The sequence below is a fragment of the Anneissia japonica genome, unplaced genomic scaffold (assembly GCF_011630105.1).
Source record: "Anneissia japonica isolate Jap-2015-1 unplaced genomic scaffold, ASM1163010v1 scaffold287835_len3118868_cov185, whole genome shotgun sequence".
In the NCBI taxonomy this organism is placed as follows: domain Eukaryota; kingdom Metazoa; phylum Echinodermata; class Crinoidea; order Comatulida; family Comatulidae; genus Anneissia; species Anneissia japonica.
The window spans coordinates 315,479-338,645 of NW_022737223.1; the positions used below are offsets into that span (position 1 = coordinate 315,479).

The window sequence follows — 23,167 nt, forward strand, 5'->3', positions numbered from 1 at the left end:
AAATAAATGTAAAATACATTTTGCAAATATTTTGGAAGGTATATTTAATTTGTGCAAGAATTTTGGTTTTGGCTGTGATATAGTGAAGTTGGTAGTAATAATCATGATGAAAATGACCCCCTCCAAGGTGAGTATACATTACGAGATATCAAAAGGGACCCTTGTGAAATCATGACGGCCTCCTGCACTCCTGCAAACAAGCAAGAATGTCACGGAAAATAACCTATCTCCCTCAAATTCTAATATTTGCATGTTTTTACTGCTTTATTTATCAATTGTCTCATGGAAGACAGTGCCGATAGGTGTCACCATGCCAGCAAAATAAAAATTAAATATGTTAAGGAAGCGCATTCAACCAGATTTCCCAGAAGGTATTTTCTTCCAACTTGGGACCCCTAGAAAAATGCTTCCACACGCAACAATCCTTGTAAAAAATGCTTATGTGTATAAAATAACATCATTACAGCATGTAATCTCCTCTACTCTCTAGGGAGCATACCTATTCATGCTAAAGTGCAGCGCAATGTACTGTACAGACACAACAGTACATTCCACGCCACAACATCCTCACTTCTAGATACCCATTTATACTCCTGGGTAGAGCAAAGCAAACACAGATTAAGCACTTACAAAAAAAAACTGAAGAGAAATGCATAGCATTAAGTATGAACCCAACAAATTTAAGGTCAAACAAAATCGTCTGCCTGTCTGATAAACTTACAAATATATTGGATAATTATTGATTTTGACACCTATATAGTCAGACTTAACTGCCTGATCTCAATGAATAATCCCTATGCAGCTATATTAGAATTAACTTGTTAAATTTAATTATTATCCATAAATAGAATGACAGGAATATATTTGATTTCAAAAATGAATTCATCAATTTTTTGATTGATTGAATGATTGCTTGACTGAATTGCAGATTTTTTTATTCACATTTCACATTTTTAAAGTTGCCACGAACAAGAATATTTGTCTTACAGGGGGTTACAGATTAGCCATGGACAAGTGTACTTGCAGATATTCTAATTTTATGTATTGTACATCTTTACAATGCTGGCAGCAATACCGCAACTGCACAAGCACTGCAATGGCAGCTTAGTGAAGTACTGTGTAATAACCTACTGTAAGTTTAAATTTGACTTGTTTGTGTTTACTTTCAATGTGCAACTGGCATTATGTCTACTTGGTGGCGCCTTTCAAACTAAAATATTGAAAAGCATGTCTACAAAAAATGTTAGTTAACTAATGATTGACTGTACACACTTAGGCATGTGGGACAAGGGAATACATTACTGTCTTGCATATTAATGAACATCCACTTCACAAAACAACACAACACATGTACGCATATACAGGAAGTATACTGTATTGGGTTGTTTTTCGTGCAGACTCATTATGTACACAAAACCAGAGGTTTAACGTTCAACCTGAAGGACGAGGTAATTAACATTAAAGTGTCTTAATGATGGACACAAGCAAGATTGACATTGACTGACTGATTTGTTTACATGTTTTGATTTATGTTTTTTAATGATTGATGAAGCTGATGGTACCAAGGTTGTTTGAGAGGCCTAAGAGTGGCAGGTTGGTCTATCATCCCATCAGGTCACAGACAGATGCGCCTCAAGTTTTAACATCATTTTTGAAAGGAAAAAATGATAATTGAGATAAAATAATACCGAACAAAAATAATATTAATCTGCATACAGAAATAATACAACTGGAGTGGTTATATATGATATTGAATAGTCTCTAAATGCAACATGGGCGCTGCTCTAGCACTCAGCGCCCTCCATTAAGTTTCTGAACCGGTAATTACATGAATCCCAGTCCGTCCCTAAGCCTAAAACACATAATTGTACACTGGGTGCTATGAGCTTTGCTAGTAACTTACCAACACAGTTGCGTTTATTAGAGTGTAGTCTGTATCCATCTGGACACACACAATGAAAAGATCCATCCATGTTCTTGCAGCCCTTTTCACAAACTTGTTGACCATAAGCACTACATTCATTTACATCTGCAAAAAAAAATATTTTAAATTTTGTTTTTTAATAGTGCGTTTACTGAAGTAATCCAATCTACAAGTTTGATTAACTAAACCTCAAAGTTCAGCAACCTGTCTTAGTAAGTGGCATTTTGGGTTAAGAAAAATGATAGTTTATTTAATCCAATTATCCGTGTGCATGTTTTCTAATTTCCCATTTCATTTTTATTTGTTGTTTTCATTTCTTTTTAGATTTTGTTACATTTTGTAATAATTGTTGACATCCTGCTACGCCTCTTGCTTTTTTAGGCCAATGCCACCATTTTTTTCAAATATAAATATTCTTCAATTGAATTAATGGAGGCCAGTTTCAAGCCAAAATTATGGAAGAAAAACAAGGACTTTTCAAATTTAAAATTAATGTAATAATCCAATGTGAGGCCAAGAAACGGTTGCACTGCCCAAGTACCATACAGTTACAATTTGAAATTGGTGTCAATCCAGATTTTCTTTTTTAATACGTGGTACTGTTGGCCTAGGCCTGATTCTAATGTTAGTGACTAACCATCATTCCCCCAATATATTTTTGGGAAAACAGACAAAACCACCCACGAAAATAACCTTGAGCACTAACTGCTGTGGATTTGTGCACTTTATAAATTATTATTATTATTATTAACCGGACAAAACCCGCCCAAAATGGACTATACCATTGTTAAAGTGGGGTGGAGAATGTTGGGTAGACATGGTTAATAAGGTATCAAATTATAAAATATATTGAAGCTTGAAGAGTGTCACATAATATACAATAGTAGTATTAAAAACTCCTTGTGATAAAAAAAATAAATATTTTAGCAATGAAAAAAAAATAGCTGACCCTGGAATTTTCAGAATCAGTCAAGTTTCGACAACAAAAACTTTTTATTAAATCTAAGACATAAAAATGATTGTTTTATAATATATATTTTATTTCATTTTCATAAAATGAGGAACAAAATTTTGTATAGAAACATGAAGAATACATTACTCATACATTCGATAATTTGATAATTGAGGGTCATTATTAACACAATCTTATTTTAACATCCTTATCATACACATCACTGAGCTGGCTCTGAATAAAGTATGACACATCGCTGTCTTATTACTGAATGTTTCAACAATTTCAGAAATCAAACTAAATAGATCAGAGAGATAAACTTAGCTGACAATTTGTATGCAATGTTGCCTATGTAGTTAAAACTACTCTACTGTAATATCTATTTTTAACTTGCATTAAAACCTACATTAAATCCTTTTTTTTTTTTGGCTAGTACTTGGGAACTTACTGAGCATTCAGTACGATAACACATTTGCTAGGGCAAACATCGTTCATATTATTATTTCTCCTGACGAATGAACGCCACTGGAAAGCTACATTCATATCAAAGTTTTGTACTCATTGTATTCTATTTCTTTGGTCGAGGAGAAATATTTATTTCATTGATATGATTAAAGATAATAATTAAATCACAGAGAAAATACTTTGAAAATTGTAAGAAAAAAACTATGACTGTACACATTCATATTATGGTATATGATTACTGTACATTAATTATTATTTTAAATAACGCTTTCTCATTTATAGATCACAAAATTTTGATGTTTTTTCGAAGTCATTGTTTTGAATTACAGTAGATAGGTTTTCTCAGTTTTTTTAAAATCATATCTTGCTTTGTTAATAATAATTTTACTCGCACCGGGTAAACCACCCAGAAAAATACTGCACATCAGTAATAAATACTTGTGTATTTCAGACTAGCCTACTGCAGATTTAAGTACATGTATAACAAAATTCTCTATGTTATTTCTATCATTGTAAAGGAATAAAAGAAAAAAGTTGCCTAATATTTCTCTTAATAAAAAAAAAACTAGATGAGAAACATCAGCCTTTCTAAAAAGTGTCTAAAATTAGCTAAATATAATTGTGTTTAAATTCTGATTTCTCGCCAATCTGCAGGGGATAATTTTTGAAAAACCTAATAAAAGACTTGGCAAGACAATTAACCAAAAATCCATTCCAAAATTAAGCATCATGTGGTCACTGAATGAGACCTGTCAATCACAAAGCTTCCTGCTAGTCTATGACTGACCACAAATGTCTCTACCTCAAGTCAAGTAAATCCTCAAAAACACATCGCTACCAAGATACTTTATTGAGGACATCCTACTGTATGCAAGACGTTAAGCCTGATTGCTAGAGGCTAGGTTCACACTAGAGCCTCAACATCCAGATCAGGAGCTGAACGTTACCCCTCACCATTACAGCGCGCGTGAGAACGCCCGATCAGTTAGCTCTAACCATTTCCAGGAAGTAGATGCACTATCAGTTACCAGGTGCTTTCAGTTAGCAATTGACCACATTTCTATCAGATGATAGATAACCAATCAGATGTATGTATTTTCAATGAGTTCAGAGGTTAAAATTTCCCATAATTCAAATGGCTTGTATATTACACATTGTCTACATTTTAATTTCTTTCGATCGCTGTCGTTCACTCTTTATTTTTTCATTGATATTTTGGTTTTTGTTCATTACTCGTTATGGTGACTCGTCATGTGAGGTCGGACAATGACATCATCTTCTTGGTTTCTTCCTATACGGAATTTAGATGGTATCTTGTATTTATACACCACATAATATATAAAAATTATGATTACATTTTATACACTTAAAACCTTCAGTATTCATTCATTCACTGATACTAAAAAGAAAAGATGCTAATTCAGGTCAAGTTACAGCGTCAGATTCAACTCTCTGGAGAGTAAAAAAAACTTAAAGGAGGAGCGAAAGAAATTTTTTTCTAAAATCTGGATTTTCCCAAAATTGATGTGGGCAGGAATGATAATTTAACGATTAATTTTTATGGGACCTTAAAATCAGTTTTCAAAGCATGTCTTCTGTCGTACAGAAGTTATATATTAAATTGTCTATTCTCATAGTAAGTAACTACTCACTTGGGTATTAGAAGCAAAAAAGTGAAAGAAAATGTTTTTGTAGTACAGTATACCACACTGAGTATATTGCACTTGCTCAAGGACAATTGAAGTTCACTTACAAATTACCAGATCACAAACTTTGCATATAAAGTACACAAAATTACAAATGTACACTAATGTCAGCCATTATTACCTGACAGGAATGCAAAGTGAATTAATACAGTAAACCATTTTTTGGACAACTCTTCCAGTAACAATAATCAAATAGTATTGGACCAATATGTAACCATCTAAAATACTTTCATATTTTAGGTAATAATTAAATAATCAAAATATGTTAATTTGGCTTACACTTAAACTGTACCAGCGCCAAAATATTTACGAACATAGTGAATGAAAAGAGAAATTAATCTATTTTATGCAGATACTACCATGAGAGGCTTTGAAATTGTGTACAAGGTCATTGTGGTGTCCCCTGCATCTCTATGGTTTGAGCTAGGCCCACATCTAATGAAATACACATATAAACAAATGCACATCCATATAGTAATATGTCGCTGATATAACAACACTATGTGACACTCCTTAATATCTGAAGAACAGTACCCAAGCAATCGATGTAAGTGCAGTAATAAAGGAAGCACTACGATATTCTGCATCAAAAACAGCATTATGTTAAGAAGGGAAACATATTCTAACTAGATTGTGTGCAATAAAAGAAAGTTAAAAGAGGAACTCAAATATCATACATCTTTTTTTGGAAAAATGCAGTAATAGGAAGCAACATAATATCCTGCATCAAAAACAGCATTGTTAAGAAGAGAAAGAATATTCTAATTAGACAGTGTGCAGTAGAAAAGTTATGATAAGGAACTAAAATATTATGCATCAAAATTGAAAGATAAAAAACAGTAGAAATAAAATCAAATTGGGATGGCTGGGCTATGCATGGCCGCAAGCATTCAAAAAACTTCTCAAATCATTAATCCCCCCATCTCCCTAATTTGTTCTTAGTTATTGTATTAGTAATAATAATAATAATAATAATAATAATAATAATAATAATAATAATAATAATAATAATTAATGATAATAATTATTATTATTAACTGTGCTTGTATAGCGCGTACTGCTAGAGCCTCTATGCGCTTGCAAGAAAATTATAGAAAAATGAAAAGGAGTGCAATTAAAAGGAAATTCAAAGTCAAAAATAAAAAAAAAAAATTTAAAAATTTAAAAAATTAATTAAAATTAGATGTATGAAAGCTCATTTATCCGGATCTCATGGAAATAGTTTCTAATAACTTGGGAAACCTGTACTGCATTATACAATAAACAAGTGAAAGATAAAACTAATTTATGTAAACAGAAAACATACAGTATATTAAAACAGTGTAGTTAAAAATAGGCAAACACAAACCTGGCACTGACTGTTGAGTGAACTCTATAAACAACATTAAAAATGCAACATCATGAAAACAGGGAGGCAGCATGGTTCTTAATGTTAACCTGTATTGAGTCTTCTCCAGGATGTCAACACATTAATATGAGACAGTAATTAATGAATATGCTACACCAGTATGCAAATGAGAAAATTAACAATGGCAACTGTAGACAATGATTATTGATCAATTCATAAACAAATGAATATTCAGGAGGAGAATAATAAATCAATTTATTATATAAACAGTTTTAACTCCTTAGTTAGAGGACTCCTACATTATGATGGCACACAAATAATCCACAGTGGTTTCTACTATAGTTATTGTATGTTTATACATGTTTCCTCTTTGAATTCTATTTTTTATTCTAGAACAATATCTGTCCAGTCAATACACAGCTATGTAAGGCTAAACTATTTAATACCTTGTTTAGTGAACTTATATTTTTAAAGATCATGAGAGTGTTTTCCTATTTAGCAAAACGATTTTTGTAAAAGCAACTAGGCGAAGAGAAAATAAAAAGTATTATTGATGAATGTAAACAGTAGAATTAGATTGATAAACGATGGCTGCGCTAGGATTTCCCCGATGACAGGGCAACACCCGTGATAGGCAGGGCAAGTGTTGTACTTTGACGCGTAGCGCCATCCGAGGGCCTATGGCCGAGGGGAGGATTTGGGAGGGGTGTATTTCCCTTCACAATTAAAAAATTCTTTAAAATAATAAGCTGCTAGACGCTCATACAGCACATCTTGACCTGAGGATGGCGTATTTTTTTAATCTCATCGGCGTCCAAACTGTTAATTTATATAGGTCTTCCCAATTCAGGCCAATATTTAATATTAACATTCTATAATATTAATTTTTTTTTATCCCCCGACGAATCCCTCCTAACCCCATTTTTATTTGAAATCACAATTATTGGCAGTCGGAGGGTTCACTAAACAAGGTATACAAAAAGTCTCGCCTAAAAAAAAAAATCTTCATAAGGATGTGAACCAGGGACCTCTGCCATATGATACACTACCACGAGAATGTTTAATTGTGACTGAGTCACAGAGATTAGCTACAGTAGTCTAACCTCACTCAATTTTGGACCAACCCTCTAAGAGTCACAGCAGAATTAGGGCATCATCATCACAGAGTAAATGTAGAGTTTTTTTACAGAACATCTGTTAAGATCTTACTACTACCCACACTTTCCTGTTTGACTAATGTGTATTGAAAATTAAGTTACAGATGTCCTTTAAACAATTCACCTTACATGGAACGAGGGAAGGGATATTTGTCAATAATAAAAAAAACTCAGACAAAATCTCGCAATGTAAAACCATATAACAATTACCAAAGGATAAAATGAATATACGCAAATAGAATATGAGTATGGTGACTCCGAAAAATGACAGACGCGGGACCATAATTGACTCTACATTTCGAAGTGAGGCCATAATTGATGAAATGACTCCTTTTAAATGATTATTTTACCGGAAGATAGAGAAGGAACTATGTAAAGACATACACAAATTCTTAAAATTATATCCTTTACTTTTTTTCTAATGTCCTTTGAAACAAATTTGTTCACATGCTAAGATAAGGGGGGGGGGGGGGGAGGAGCCAGGTAAAGACAAAGGTTAATATCAAAACTACTATGTTTAGAATGAAGATCATCTTTAATTTTTTTAATATCTTTCAAAACAATTAATTCCATCTGAAAAGTGAGAACGGGCCAAGTGAAGACAGACATACCAGTACCGTCAATTAAAATCACTAATAACTTCCGATCATATCTTTCAAAAGTCCCAGGAAATTATTTTTTCACAGGTAAGAAGACAATACAAGGGGGGAAATGGATAGGTAACAAAAAGGTCAATCAAGGCCACTCATGATTACTGAAATCTACAATGATTATTAACGTACATAAGGATTATTAACATGCATGTTGTCAAAACAGTTGAATGAATTAAAGGCATATAATAGCAAGTCACAGTGTAAACTATTCTATTGTACAGCTGATAAAAACAGGCCCACCAAACATTGTTCACCCCACTTTAACAATGGGGTGGTCTTCGTCCAGGTGGTTTTTAACCTGGGTGGTTTTTGTTTGATTTCCCAATCATATCCTCCAATTGTGTACTGATTAATAATATGTGTGATGAATTGATGGATTGTGACTGACTAATAATTGAAATACTGGTTAGTTGATTGATTAAACCACTGATTGATTGATTGTTTGATTGATTGATTGATTGATTGATTGATTGATTGATTGATTGATTTAATACTGTAAATCCACTCAGTTATCCGGCACACTTATTTGTTAACTTGCTTGGGGAGAGGGAGAGAAACCCAGAGGGTGCTATCAATCAACCAATAATTTACGCATAATTACTTATCTATTTAAACTTTCAGAAAGAGATAATATCGGCTTATAAAAATTTGTTCTCAGCAGGGGTTTTATCTGACCTTCCTTAAGTTCACCAAGACTTTAAAATGCAAGTTAACTAGTATAAAATTCTTTATGAATTTGATGGACAAAACTTGGAGTTTGGATAATACAGTGAGAAGGGTTTTTTTTTTCATTCTGTAAGATAAAATACAGAGTTCTTATCAACTAACTGCTTGTCATGATGTACAACTCCTGTTTTAGAATGAAGGGGGTAATAACCGGTTTGCACATGTCAATCAACCACAAATCTGCTAATTTAACAGACATGCCAGTCACCATAATCATGTACCAAACTGGGTAGCCCAACATACTCAAAAGAACCAAGACCAGAATGTCATAAACACTGAACAGGAATAAATGCAATGGTTGTTGATATTTTGTCGCCCATACTTTTCGTATCCCAGAATTTTTGTAACTCTGTTGTGAATATTTTGCAAATTGGACATTTCATAAACAAGATTTTGTGTTTAGAAATATCCAGGTTATAAAATGTCTACAGCAGATTTACAAGAAATATGTGTTATGGAATGTCTGCAACTATAAAGGCACACATGAGCTAATAGCAACATCACCATATAGGACAGGTTCGAGCACAACCTTCAATTTACAACTTGGATAGTGTACAAAATCATCAACAGATGATGTCATGACCAGGCAGCAGTAATGACCGAAGCAGCCAGTTGATAAAGATCGCTGGGGTCAAAACGTTCATATAATTAAGTACCCCATTTCTTAATAGCTTTCCCCAGTCAAAAAACAAATTTGTCATCAATTTGACCATGATTTTAACACTGATAAAATAATTCAACTTCCAGCAGGGATTCTATGTCTACAGCACCTTCTGCTCGCAGTAAAACAGAATAAATAACAATGTGAAAATCTTGTCTCATGCCAACTCTCAGGTCTAGGGTGAATGGCAAAATCATCTTGTACGAAAACGTAGGCATGTAAACAACAAAAAACAACATGTATGGCCTAGTTCATGACTGGACTTTCTATGAGGACTTGGCGGCAGGTGCGCTAATTGGCCAAAAATATAATTTTTTTTATTTCAAAATTATCATTATTGGGGGAGGCAGCAGATTTGCTAAACAAGTATAAAAAAAGTGTCGCCTTAATACGGGGAGCCATTTCGACCATGGGATCCAATTTCATATAGATGAAGGGAAAGGGTACGCATATTATATGCTAAGTGAAACACAATAATAATAAGCAGTTTTCAAAGCACGACGTTAAGATTAATGTTAATGGATAACGTCATAATTTATTCATCTTGCGTTGTGGAGTATGTTGATTTCAAGATTTTACGTGCTCGACGTACGTTAGTTACGGGTTTGCGTATGCGTATTTTGATTTGTTTATAAAAAGGGTGGAGCTTTCGCGCTGCATGTTGGGTACTAACGTTAAAGTTAAGGTTAAAGTCGTGTGGCGAAAAACTACCTATTATCATTTGAGAAGTTTAAGTTTACTAGAAATTAGTAAAATTATTTGACATGAAAATGAGGTTTTAAGCATGACATGGCACTTTTATTTAAGTATTCTGTATTTATACATCCACTGTAAGTTTCTAATAATAATTTACTTTTCATTAATGAAGTTAAGAAACCTGGACTATTTGGAAAGAACTGTTCTTGCATTACAGAGGTACCAAAATTTTAATTCAATTTATTAAAGTGCTAAAAAACCAGACAGTCTATTTTTATCGCGGTACCACAAGAAAATATTCTCATAATCATTGAAGCAAGTCTTGTAGCGTTTCCTGCCACAAGTTTAAGTTAAGGTCTTATTTTTGTATTTCATATTGCTTATTTTTATTTCTTTGAATCAAGTTTGAAGGAAGGAGATCTAGCTAAGTGTAAATATATGATGTTTCCTGTTCAACCTTATTAATAAATAATTTAAAACCGTTTGGGTTCTTTTATATCCTGATTTTTGCATTTCTAATTTTCACTTCAAAAATTTAAATGTCAAGAAAGGGGCTTCTGCTGAGTCAAAGTGACCCATGTTTTTCCAAACTATTACAAAGTTCAGAGGGGTAAAATCAGAAAATATTAAAACATTAAAAAAGCAAAATCAGCGACATCGTAGCCTGTAACACACTTGAAATAGGACAGCGGCTGCTTATTCAATAATTCAGTAGACTAGGGAGTTCCTTTCCCCACAAGACTCAGCCATTGGCTGTCCACTGGGCATTGAAGCAACATGTCAGGAAAAAGAAAGAAAACCTCGAGTTTGATATCATAATTTGTAGTCTCTGAAGATGTCTAAACATTCTTTAGTAAAAAGAGAAATATTAGAAAAAGAAGGACAAGAAAATTTGAAGTTTAAGCCAGAAAAAAATATGAATCAGAACCAATTCAATTATGATGTCGTAAACCAACTAAAGTTTAAATAAATTTCATGTGAAATATAACAAATATCTGTCTTCTGACATTTTTCAAAAGCAACTATATATCTCTTTATAACATACACACATAATGCCAATACCCACACATAAAGATACACAGTAACATACTGTATATCCGTTAAGAATTATTAGAACATAATGTCTGGAGAGAAAGAAATTGTAAATAAAAACAACACAGACCACTGATACTGACTGCGTTCATTTGCAACTAACATAAAGCAGACCTCTGATAAAATTAAATTAGTTTGAAGTAATTATAATCTAATTTTTCTACTACCACTCTCTTTTGCAATAAACCCAATATAAGAACCTTAGCAATAAAAGTGTGGTATAGTGCATTTTTGTAATAGTTGATTGTTTTCATTATAATTCATTTATTTTACCATTATATTTTATTTCATTTACTTGCATTTACTATAAAAAAAAAAGTACTTTCAGGTTAATATAATTAATTACAGTACTTAATTAATTGGTTTAATCTTGCTACAACTATTATACCCAAATATGTAAAATCGATTCACACTATTGCCAGCAGGTTTCACAACGCTGATTCGTCGGTTGAATTTGGGGTCCTTCCCGATTTTGTTGTGGACACCTACGCAGCGAGATGATTGCAATGACAACACTGTACCAACAGTGAAGCGATTTTATGGAAATTATGCTTTAATCACCACTGGCTCAACTAAATATTAATTAAAATATAGAAAATTCAAATACAGAAGCTTAGTGCTTACCTTGACAGCTTCTACCATCTTGACCAAGTTGGAAGCCATACCCACAGGAGCAAAAGTAGCTGCCCTCTGTGTTGATACACGTACCCGCACAGCCTCCCTTACCAGGTGTCGCACACTCGTTAATATCTGCAAATCAAAATCATAAGTTTTAACATTAATTATTCCTAGCATGAAGTGAGGTTGCTAACATGGTCAGCAATATAATTCTCAGAACAGTGGGTCAGCGATTAAAAGTAATGTATTACGATAATTTTGGTACCTTTTGTGCCTTGTAGACAAAACTCCCAAACCCTGCGCCATAGACTATATATACTGGAAGTGATTAGAAGCGTGGATTGCTACATAAAGTGGCACATACCTTTGATTCCATCATCGTTACATTAATCATTTAAAACAATTACTTCTAAAGTTCTGTCTACTCAAACCAAATTTTATGTGACAAATAAATGTGATGTGCCCATATTTGGGTGTAATATTAGATCATCATGCCCATATATGGGCACATCACACAAATTGGTCACACACAAGTTGATAGTGTAGACAAAGCTTAACAGGATATTATAAACCTTCATATAAATGGTGAAGGTGCAAACTTAGTCAACACATTCAAAATTAAATAAATTTCATGAATTTTAAATTTAATATTTTTCTAGTATATATATTTATATAAATTTTATAGTTATAAATTAAATCATAAAGTGATAGTATGTATTTTAAATTTAATTATAGTTTTATAGTATATATATTTTAATGTCATGGTGATATTTTCCATGGTCACACAGGAAGCAAACCTCCCGACTGACTGGGTCACCTTGATAAATGCCACCTTGATAAAATAAATAAATCCCCTTACTCTAGGGAGTTCCACATCCTGCTATATAAATTTTTGCACAAACTAATCCATTATATAAATCAATGAATTGCAAAAAACTACTTAAAAAGTAATACAATTATGATGAATTTATAAATAATCAAATCATAATAAATTAATTAAAATTGATCAATTAAAATGAAGTACCACAAATTGTATGAGAATTAAAATATTTAAAAGATTAAAAAAATAAATTAAGTATATAGAATAAAATGTTAAGTATAACTCAAAGGAAAGATAGACTTATAGACTTAATCAGTTCTAACACTGCATCTTACCAACACATCGAGATCCCTGATTGGCGTATCCTTGACCACATGAGCAAGTGTATGAGCCAATTGTATTTATACATCGTCCTGAGCAACGGTTGGCTTGCTCGCATTCATTGACATCTTATAATAGAAAACATGAGCATTAGCCATAATTATGACAGTATGATATAGAAAATAAAAACTAACATAAATATTAAAATACATATATTAAAAAACGGTAGAGATCTATTTAGCGCCATTTAAAAGACCCGACTTTAGCGTGACACTTTAATAGTGGAAAGGTTTTTCCTAAAATATTCTTTAAATAAAGCAATGGATGTTGATTTTTCAAATCGGATTGTTGGTACATTTCAAACTGAGAGTACTGCCAATGAAAATTATATGTATCTAATAGTTACAGTGTTGGAGCAAAAAAGAAATGAAAGTAAATGAATATTAGATGACCTAAAGGAACAACCATTATTTTAGGAAAGTTGAAGGATGTAAATGGGTCGACAAAAGCTGTAAATAGCCTGCATTAATAATTAAAATTTAATTTTTTTTTTCGAGGAGTGACTGGTTAGGCTTGTCTTTGTCACATGTTTCTATGAATTTTATATAATAACATCATTAACATCCCAATATATGTTCCTTTACTATCTCAATGTCATAAATCATCATCATTTTCATTTTTATACAAATATTGTTAAAAACTTCATTCACTTCATTCTAAATGTTAAAAACCTACAATGACAACATATTTGGTATAATATCCAAGTCTATATTTGATGCCTACACATGTTGAAAATGTCAATGACATCATTCTAAAAATAGATTTATCACATTTATCATCTTGAGGTACCTGCACATGTGCTGCCATCCTCCATCAACGTGAAGCCGACACGACAGAGACACTGGAAGCTGCCATGCGTGTTCCTGCAGCTGTGGTGGCAAGCAGGTTGGCTTAAACCATTGGTATTTAGACATTCATCAACATCTATAAATAAAAAAGTTTTTAATAATAATAATAATAAATTGCTATTTATATAGCACATATTACAAGAAACTGCCTCTATGCACTTAACAACAACAAAAAAGATTTAAAACAAAAATCAATCAAATCAATTAAATAAAAGACTTCATTAAACTAAGTGACATGAGGTGGGGAAGTTAGCTGATGGCAGTGTAAAGGTTAAAGTGAGGAGATGTTAGCTGGCAAAATAAGGTGATATGGTGTGAATTTTAACTACACGAGCATTATTTTTTTTTGCTTTAAAAAATTTGGGAAACTGGGGGAGTGTGCACCCCAAGTCCACCATAGATACAGTATGCCACTGATTCAACAATTAATTAAACGCCTATGGAGTTTTTCTTTTTTCGGTTGTGAGAAAAATCCTGACATGTTTTGCTTGGATGGAGCCAATACCTTGGTATTGGAAGTCAAGCACCTTAACCACTGAGCTATAGCATTCTTCCAATTATTTGCTATTATTACAAAGAGAATGCATACACATATATGAATATTCACTACCAAATGAATGAACAATGAATATTTATTGCCATAATGAATATCAATAAAGGAACAAATATGCATAAAGAATAATTATTGCCAAAAAATGAATGCATAATCAGATATTAAAGAAATGAATATGAATAATGTACATTTAATAAAAGAATGAATATTCATAATTATTCATTCAAAGAAATGCATATGCATGATTATTATGAGACCGCTTAGCTCATATGAGAGCAGCTTAGATCAGTCGGCTAATCTGGTGGTAACCACTGTGTGTGCGCTGAACCGTGGAGACCTCTAGGTCCCCGGTTCTATTCCCATCGCTGCCTGTCCTTGTGTTTCAGCCGGAGGGCTAAAATACAAGTTACAACAGCGCACCGTCTTTCGGATGAGACGTTTAACCCGTTGGTCCTGTGTGCATTTATGGCCCATGTGCACGTTAAAAACGCAGTGCACTCTTTAGAAAAGAGTAGGGGATTGTCTCACCACCAGAAGGACCCCACTGGAAATAAGTCTTCTTCTAAACTTTCGTGGGCTAAACTTGGTGTTCACACCGAATAAATCCAATCCTATTCAATACTAAAGGAATAAATATACTTGATGAATACCATCATGGTAATTGAATCCGAAAGGTCCACTGATTAATTTCAGGTAAGAGTATTTGAAGTATTGAAATAAATGCCATCATGTTGGGATTCAATAGTTGAATATTATGTCATCATCAGGAATTAGTATTAACAGTAGGTATATTTTAGAGCATTAAATGTCTTTTCAAAATCAAATTACTTATTTCAGTTTCTACAAATCATGCCAGGCCGTATGGGGTTACTCCTCACAGACGGAAGACAGATCCGAGATAAAAACACTAACAGGGGATTTAAAAATGTCTGCACAGTCTTTCCAACTTATCCTCTTTAAAGCCAACTACTAATTTCAATCCTGCCTGTCTGACAAATACATGCTGAATGATGGTTATGAGGCTTGGGATTTGAACACCGCATCGTGAAGGTTCCCTGCGAGTGGAACATGATTCGAGAGATTTTTGACAATAACCATGCAAATAATTTTACATTATTTGATGTACTTTTGATGTATGTACTGAATTCTGAGAGTTTTATCTTGAGTAGCAAACATCTAAGCAGGATGCTATCAATATGCTAATGAGCTACTGTATATTTTACAGATTAACTTTTTTTAAAAATTCCAAAGAAAATAAAATGAAATTTTGAGAAGGCAGACAGACAGTTAGTGACAGTATGGAACAGCACAGTTAGCTAAGTTTTTAATTCTCATGACTTGTTATTTTGTTACCTACTGTTATTATGCTTTGAGTACATTAAAAGTAATTATTAAATAAATGTGCTTCCCCTTTTCACTAATGATTCATTTATAGTCCACTTGATGTAATATCTCTTTTTATGTAAAAATTTATGCATACTTTTTACTTGATGTAATATCTCTTTTTATGTAAAAATTTATGCACAATTTTCTATGCAACATATTTTTTTTCTGAATTTGTTGCATTTCTATTTATTGAAATACTGCGCTTCTGTTATCTGCAAACACTTTTTATACACACTGTACATAAGTATTACTCTGCATACATTGGCCAAAAAATTTTAGTTTAGAAATTAATTTGATTAATCGATAGATCAATCATGGCTGATTGATTATTGACAACCAATGGATCATAATCAATATATTGATCAATTTAAAAGCACCCATATCAACCCCAGTATTTTAGATTCATCATGATTGATCAGTTCATTGACTGATTAATCAATAAATTGATCAATACCTGATTGACTGAGTGACAGTGAAAGTTTGAATTCATATTATTTGCATTCACAAAATTAGGATATTAGAATATCAGGCAGACTTGTTGATGCAGAATCACTCTAAAAAGAGCTCAGGAACTATAAATAATAAAGCAGGCAGACAACATAAAGCTTAAGATCTCATTTACATTGTCTGAACATTTGATTTCTTTAGCATTATGGTAAGTAGAGATTGACCTATTGACCCCAATCACATTATTTAACGCTTACTATGAGACATCATATGAACTTTGCTCAATGAATAAGTCTACTTTTGATGAATTATACCAAAATGAAGTGAAGCTGGTAACTTTAGCTTGAAGGTTAAAATGGTTGCCTAATGCTATGGCCCTACAGTATATGCTACACGTTACTATACAAGAAGGTATCTTTGCGTTTATCTGCCGTGCATCAGGATCCGCCAAAAAAAAAAATTTGAACTTGGTTCACTGATTGGTCATGGCCAACATAGTATTGTGTTTGCAATGCAGCTGAAAAAATGGGCCAAAATAAATGGTTTAGCAGCAAGCTAATACCATAACGATTGCATTTTAGGCCGCACTTACGCGAAATTTAACATTGGTTCTTTGATAACCATGAAAATAAAATGGTTAAATTGTAGCAGAAGAAACAGGGCTTACAACACATCAAATTTTATGTTTGACAATCTTTAAATAGAACTTCTGTCATTTAAAATATTAAAAATTAGAAATGACATATTAGACTTGGCAAGAAAAAAATGTCAATCAAATTCTATTTAATTAATGACTCGCAGCTGAATTCGTTCTTTCTCTTTCATTTCCTTGAGAGGCAAAGATGGTGAAAATCTAAATTTATTTAAGATAGTGGAATTAAATGATTGGCAAGTAACAGATGTACGTATTCTGGTGGTGTTAGTATTCTTTTTCATTATTTCACTCTCAATAATGTTAAATTCTCAAAAGCCAAGACCCCTATCCAGAAACATATCGATACTGATTGCTTATAAGGATGCTTTGATTTCCAGGGCTACAGAACTTGTCTCTGGCCCCCTGAAAATGCACAGCTGCTGGGGCCAACAACTTAGATCTAGGGCTAAATAAGGACCGAATTGGGGTCAAGTTGTAGAGTAAAAAATAGTGGTCTAGGAAAGAAGCCCCAGAACTTATGACCTTTTGGGTATAAAGATGTCTGATTACAAATAATTTTACCTTTAATAGTTGTTGGCCTTGGTGGGCATAGATGTATCAAAGGGGTTGAGTGAGAGGGCGTAAGTGAAATCTGAGGGTAAAGCCGAGCACACACCGCACCCAACGTTCGTCGACCAATGCGATTCTATGAAGAATGCAACACTACAACGCACTCCCAACGAATCCTTATTCATTCAAACACCCGCCGACAATCAGCAGATGGCGTGGCATTATCTAGTGATCACAGGGAGCATAGTTGAATTCTTCGGTCGACAGTCATACATTTGAGCCCTACATACTATGGCCTTTAGGTAATTCAAATGAGTTTTCATCTACTTATCTATTTTTTCATTCTATGGCCCGGTCTGAAAAAGGCTACTATTTGGGGCAAGAAACAAGTTTTTTTTGTTTTTTTAAAAGCATTTAAATAAAATCTTACCAATGCATGATTTTCCATTTGGATGCAAGTAAAATCCTGGTCTGCAGTAACAGCGATAACTTCCAATCGTATTGGTGCAAATATGATGACATAACGGAAAATCACTACGAGAACACTCATCTTCATCTGTAAAAACAAACATTTCATTTAAATCAATCAAAAGGTTACTATCAGCCCTAACACTGTCATTTCAGAATCACAATCACAATCATTAATAAGCATACTGCTCAATAAATTAATTTATGAAAATGTTATCTGATACAACAAAATATTTCTTCATTGTTAAGCAAAATTTCGATTATTATTATTACTCGTACGTTTAAATATATCGTTTAAAATTGGCAGTGCACTGCAGTCCTTGCTGTAGCAAATATTTAAACGATTTGCTGAAAATTTTGTTAGCTCAAAAGAACCATCCGGTGTGGAAGGCAACTCTCACTCCTAAATTTGGATGATTAATATGTATTGTAAATAATTTTTTTTTAAAAGAATATATTCAAGTATGTGCAAAAAAAAAGATTAATAGTTGTATCTGCATTATCTACTTTCTAACTTGTTTCATGAGAAACAATTAACAACCATTCAAAGATGCGTGATTTTAAGTAGTGCAATGCTTTAAATTTTTTGTTCCTACTTTAATTGTTTTTAAATCTTTCACTGTACATACAGAAGTAGGATATATAATTTAAATTTATATTTCCTATATTTAGGAATAATACTTTAAGTGTTTTTATGTATTGTTTTTTAAACTTGGAGAACCACTCTACAGTGATTTATTTCGCTTTTTGGTTATCCAGTCGGGTTTTTAACAATTGCTATTTTTCTGTCTGTATGTATTTTCTCGTGTCATGATTGTATGTTTTTCTTATGACAAAATAAATAAAATGAAAAATCAGATATGTTTAAAGCCCTGCGGCATGCCTAAACATGGTCATAATGACATCACATAATTACCATATATAGGCACATCATAACTATATATGGGTATAAAACAGTGTTTTGTCAAAGAAAATTTGATAACCTAGAAAGGGCTTAAACATGAATAAGTTTTAAATGTTTGAGCAAACACACTGTCTGTCTGAATCTAACAGACAAAAATCTGATAATGTATATGTGGGTATAAGGTGACAGGAAGCTCCTATAATGGTCAAATCACAATGAACCTTGTACCAAGCAGGTCACTTTTAGTGTACAGGTAACATTTCCCCCTGTGTTAATGTACTCTGTATTAAGGCTGTGATTCATAAGCAGGATACTAAAAGCATCTAAAAATAAACATACCACAGCATTTAAGATATAATCGCGGCAGAATGAAGTTTATTGCACTACTAGCCTGATAGCATTGGGATAAACCGCACAACATAAAGATGGTAGACTATATTAAACACGTTAATGACAATGATGGAGGCAAGGACGCATACTGCTGCTAACACAATTGCGGATAACAATATTACAATGACGATTTTCTTCGGTCTTTTAATTATTTTCTCTTTCTGATCTATTGTAAATGTTGATATAATTTAATATTTTTTAATAGCTTAAAAGTTTAAAATTGTAGGCCAAGAGTTGAAATTTTGTAGGAATTTGACCTATACAATTCTAATAATGGAAATAAAGCCGGGCGCTCACTGTGTTGACTGACAGTTGGCCGTGACAACCGCTTTAATTCTTAGTAGCAATGAATTATATTATAAATAGCAATATTGTATAACATTTTTTTTATAGACTTACCGACACATTTCTGTTTATCAGCTGACAACACAAATCCAGGCCTACATTCGCACTTATACCCGCCCTCTGCATTAACACAGTCATGTTCACAGTTTGAACTGCCGCATTCATCCACATCTAGAAATAAATAAAAACATCCATTTATTGAAATTAACGCAAGTCATATAGTGTGAACTACCACTCATCCACATGTATTGGAAAATAATTTATTACAAATAGACTAGAGTCATATCCATACTTAAACTACAGTATTAGCCTATATAGGAACACACTACAGTAATTATACTATATTTTATATGCAATACTTATAATAATGTAATTTGCATCTAATTACCATAGTTTACTGGGTATTAGCCCACCTCGGGTATAAGCCAACCCCCTCCCACCTCCCCACTACTTTATGTCCAATTTTATGTACAAGCCTTTCCTTGGGCAAAAGTAAGGTTTGACATTTACAAATATTCTCCGAAAAAAACATCAAATATTGGCTTTAAATTAGGAATACAATGCTGAAAAAATTGTCATTCGAATAAAAACGTGATTTCCCATGTATAAGCCAACACCCAAAAAACTGTCCCAATTTTGTGTTAAAAGAGGAAGGGCTTATACTAGAGGAACTATGGTAATGGTTTATGAATCTGTTTTTTGTAAAAATTAAAACAGTAATAAACAAACACATAAAAACATGTTAGATGTCTCTCCATTATGACACTGTGAGTCAACGTTTAGTAGACAGTTGCTGGAAATACAAAAGAGCTTACTCATAAACTTCTGTCAAATTTAATAGTACACTGAATTGTGAAATCATTCAAGTTATTTAGGGCTATATAACAAAGGAAGCAAAAACTAGTACAAGGAATATCATAATGCTTGCTTCTGTCTAGAAACGTTGGTGTTGAAGCAAATTGTCCTGGAATCTTCCATTCTCCCGAATTCAAAAAATTAGTTATTAGTGGTTATTTGCTACCAATAATTGAGTAATCCTATGTCAAATTTTTCTTTGTGTGATTACTTTGTTGTTTCTTTGCAAAATAAATGAAATCAAATTGTGTTGCAGAAAAATAAGACTAAAAATTCTAATGGATATTAATTAAAATATATTTTTAATTGGACAGACAACATTATCTATAATTGTAAAATTCTGTCCAGACTATTAAATTTTAATTGACAAAGCATGTGACATGCCTAAATGCCTAATCACATCATGACCATATATAGGCACATCATGACTATATATGGGCATACAACAGTTTTTCGTTATATATAATTTGATAGTGTAGACAGAGCTTTAGGATGGCCAATCAAAAGGCAATTTTTCAACATTGCAAATCCAACCTTTGATTTTTTTTTTTTTTTCTTTTTTTTTTTTGGAAAATATGTGCAAGTCAGCTGGGCTACTCACTCAAATCATATCCTGAGCTTTTGCTTGGTGGAAATCCTACTATATAAAATTAGGTGAAAAGTAAGGGGTACAGTACATAGCATACTGGAGGAACTGCAGTAATCCTTACCAGAAGAACTATATAGGCCTAACCTTCTTGGGCAGCAACTTCATTGGATCAACCTAGGATTATCCTAGGACCCAGTCAAATTTTGAGAATGAAAATAATAAAAATAAAAATAATGATGATAATGAAAATACAATGAATGTAATTTTCATTATTTTTTTTTTTTGCCATTGTAGTTTTTATGTACATTTATGTCATTTATACTGTAAACATCTTTTTTCACAATTCAATTTTTTAAACTCCAATAAAATAATGTTGTCATTTTTTTAATTTCATTATGAATGAAGGATATACCTTGGTATACTAATTAAAAGTAATGGTCCTAGGATATTGATTTAGCATTTGTTAGAAAGAGGCTATGATTTACGAATACAAAATGATGATTTACACTTTTGAATAGGGGAGGGGGTTGCTGAAACCAGTCTACCTTGGCTCTATTACATCAGCAATACCTAAGAGGACCCATTAATAACACCTGATTGATTCTGAGTTACAACCTTTTCCTAATAAAGTTGACAGAGGAATTTCACTGTGGAATAGGTAGACTTAAAGGGACACTTACATAACATGTAAAATAAGTGCTTATCTGCTTGTTAACTAGATTTTTCTTTTATGCAAGATACACTCGGTCATAGGTAACCGACTACAGTCAAGAGATTTATTTATAGTTGGGCTCGCCCACCTGGTGGGCATTTGGCAGTATATTGGGAGACAGTCCCCTTCTCTTTTCCAAAGAGTGTACTGCATTCTTTAACATGCGCATGGGCCATTATTGCACTTGTGCCATAATCATAGAGCTATTAAACAACTAGAGTGCTGACAAGATGGCGGAGCAATGCAGAGTTATGTATGTGTACCATTCAAGATGGCTGTCGTAGTAAAGCGCCACCTTCAGGCTTAGTATACATATTATTACCATAAATAAGCCCTCTGACTGACTATTATTTCATTAATGATAATGAGTAATGGTAATAACAAATTAGTAAACTATCGTAGCCAAAACGAGGCCAAGTGGAGCATCCTATTCAAAAATAAAGTACCAAGGAATGAAAATTAAAATCGTATACATTACACCCATACACCGCAACGCTCGAGTTTCAAACATACGGGTAACTAGCTGTACTGAACTTTCTGTATAAATTGAGGGCGCAATTGCAAACGATGGCGCTTAGGCGAAATTTGATTGGCTAAATCTATGGCAGCCATCTTGAATGGTACACACACACAGCTCTGCGTATTTCGAACATCGAATACATTGCAGTTAGCGCTCTAGTATTCTTATTATACCTCTATGGCCATAATACACATAGGACCAATGGCTAATGTCTCATCCAAAAGACAGCCGCGCTATTGAACGCTGCATTTCATACTTTTTTTGAAGTACAATGACATAAAAGTTGAAAAACCAGAATATGAAACTATTCGGTGATGCAGTAATTGGAAGCAAATGGTGCATTAAGATTATGGCTTCCCAAGATACCTACAAGCATTTCTAATTATCATTTGAAGAACTGATCTTAATCTTGGTTGTTTGGTAAAAAAAATTAAATAATATCAACCAGTGAAAAATTAGGAGTTCAAAGGAATTCACACTGTAAATTACAATGATTTGTAATTTACACTGTTAAAAAAAGATATATTTTGAAGAAAGCAGAAAAATACTCTCATAGGAAAAATCTCTTTATATTCCATTATTAACAGTGTTATGTATATTTAAAAGGGTCATGAACTTCACATACATAAGTGCCTTGTAATTTTTTTGAATAATGAACAGCTGAAGTCTGTTTTGGGGATTAAATCTTTATATTAAATTAAATGAGACAGATCATTATATTCATACCTTGATCACTTGTGCAACAGG

The 23,167-nt window shown here is 32.9% G+C and overlaps 1 protein-coding gene across 1 annotated transcript in view; it reads right to left on the reverse strand.

The window, feature by feature from the left end:
- Nucleotides 1-23,167, reverse strand: part of LOC117117127 (latent-transforming growth factor beta-binding protein 2-like) — a 61,801-nt gene that overhangs the window by 6,647 nt on the left and 31,987 nt on the right. Inside the window, exons 7-12 of the mRNA XM_033261335.1 lie at nucleotides 19,799-19,924; nucleotides 18,068-18,193; nucleotides 13,989-14,123; nucleotides 13,154-13,267; nucleotides 12,005-12,130; nucleotides 1,904-2,029 (exon numbers count right to left, since the gene is read on the reverse strand). Coding sequence (XP_033117226.1) covers nucleotides 1,904-2,029; nucleotides 12,005-12,130; nucleotides 13,154-13,267; nucleotides 13,989-14,123; nucleotides 18,068-18,193; nucleotides 19,799-19,924 — 753 coding nt within the window. The remainder of the gene's footprint in view (nucleotides 1-1,903; nucleotides 2,030-12,004; nucleotides 12,131-13,153; nucleotides 13,268-13,988; nucleotides 14,124-18,067; nucleotides 18,194-19,798; nucleotides 19,925-23,167) is intronic.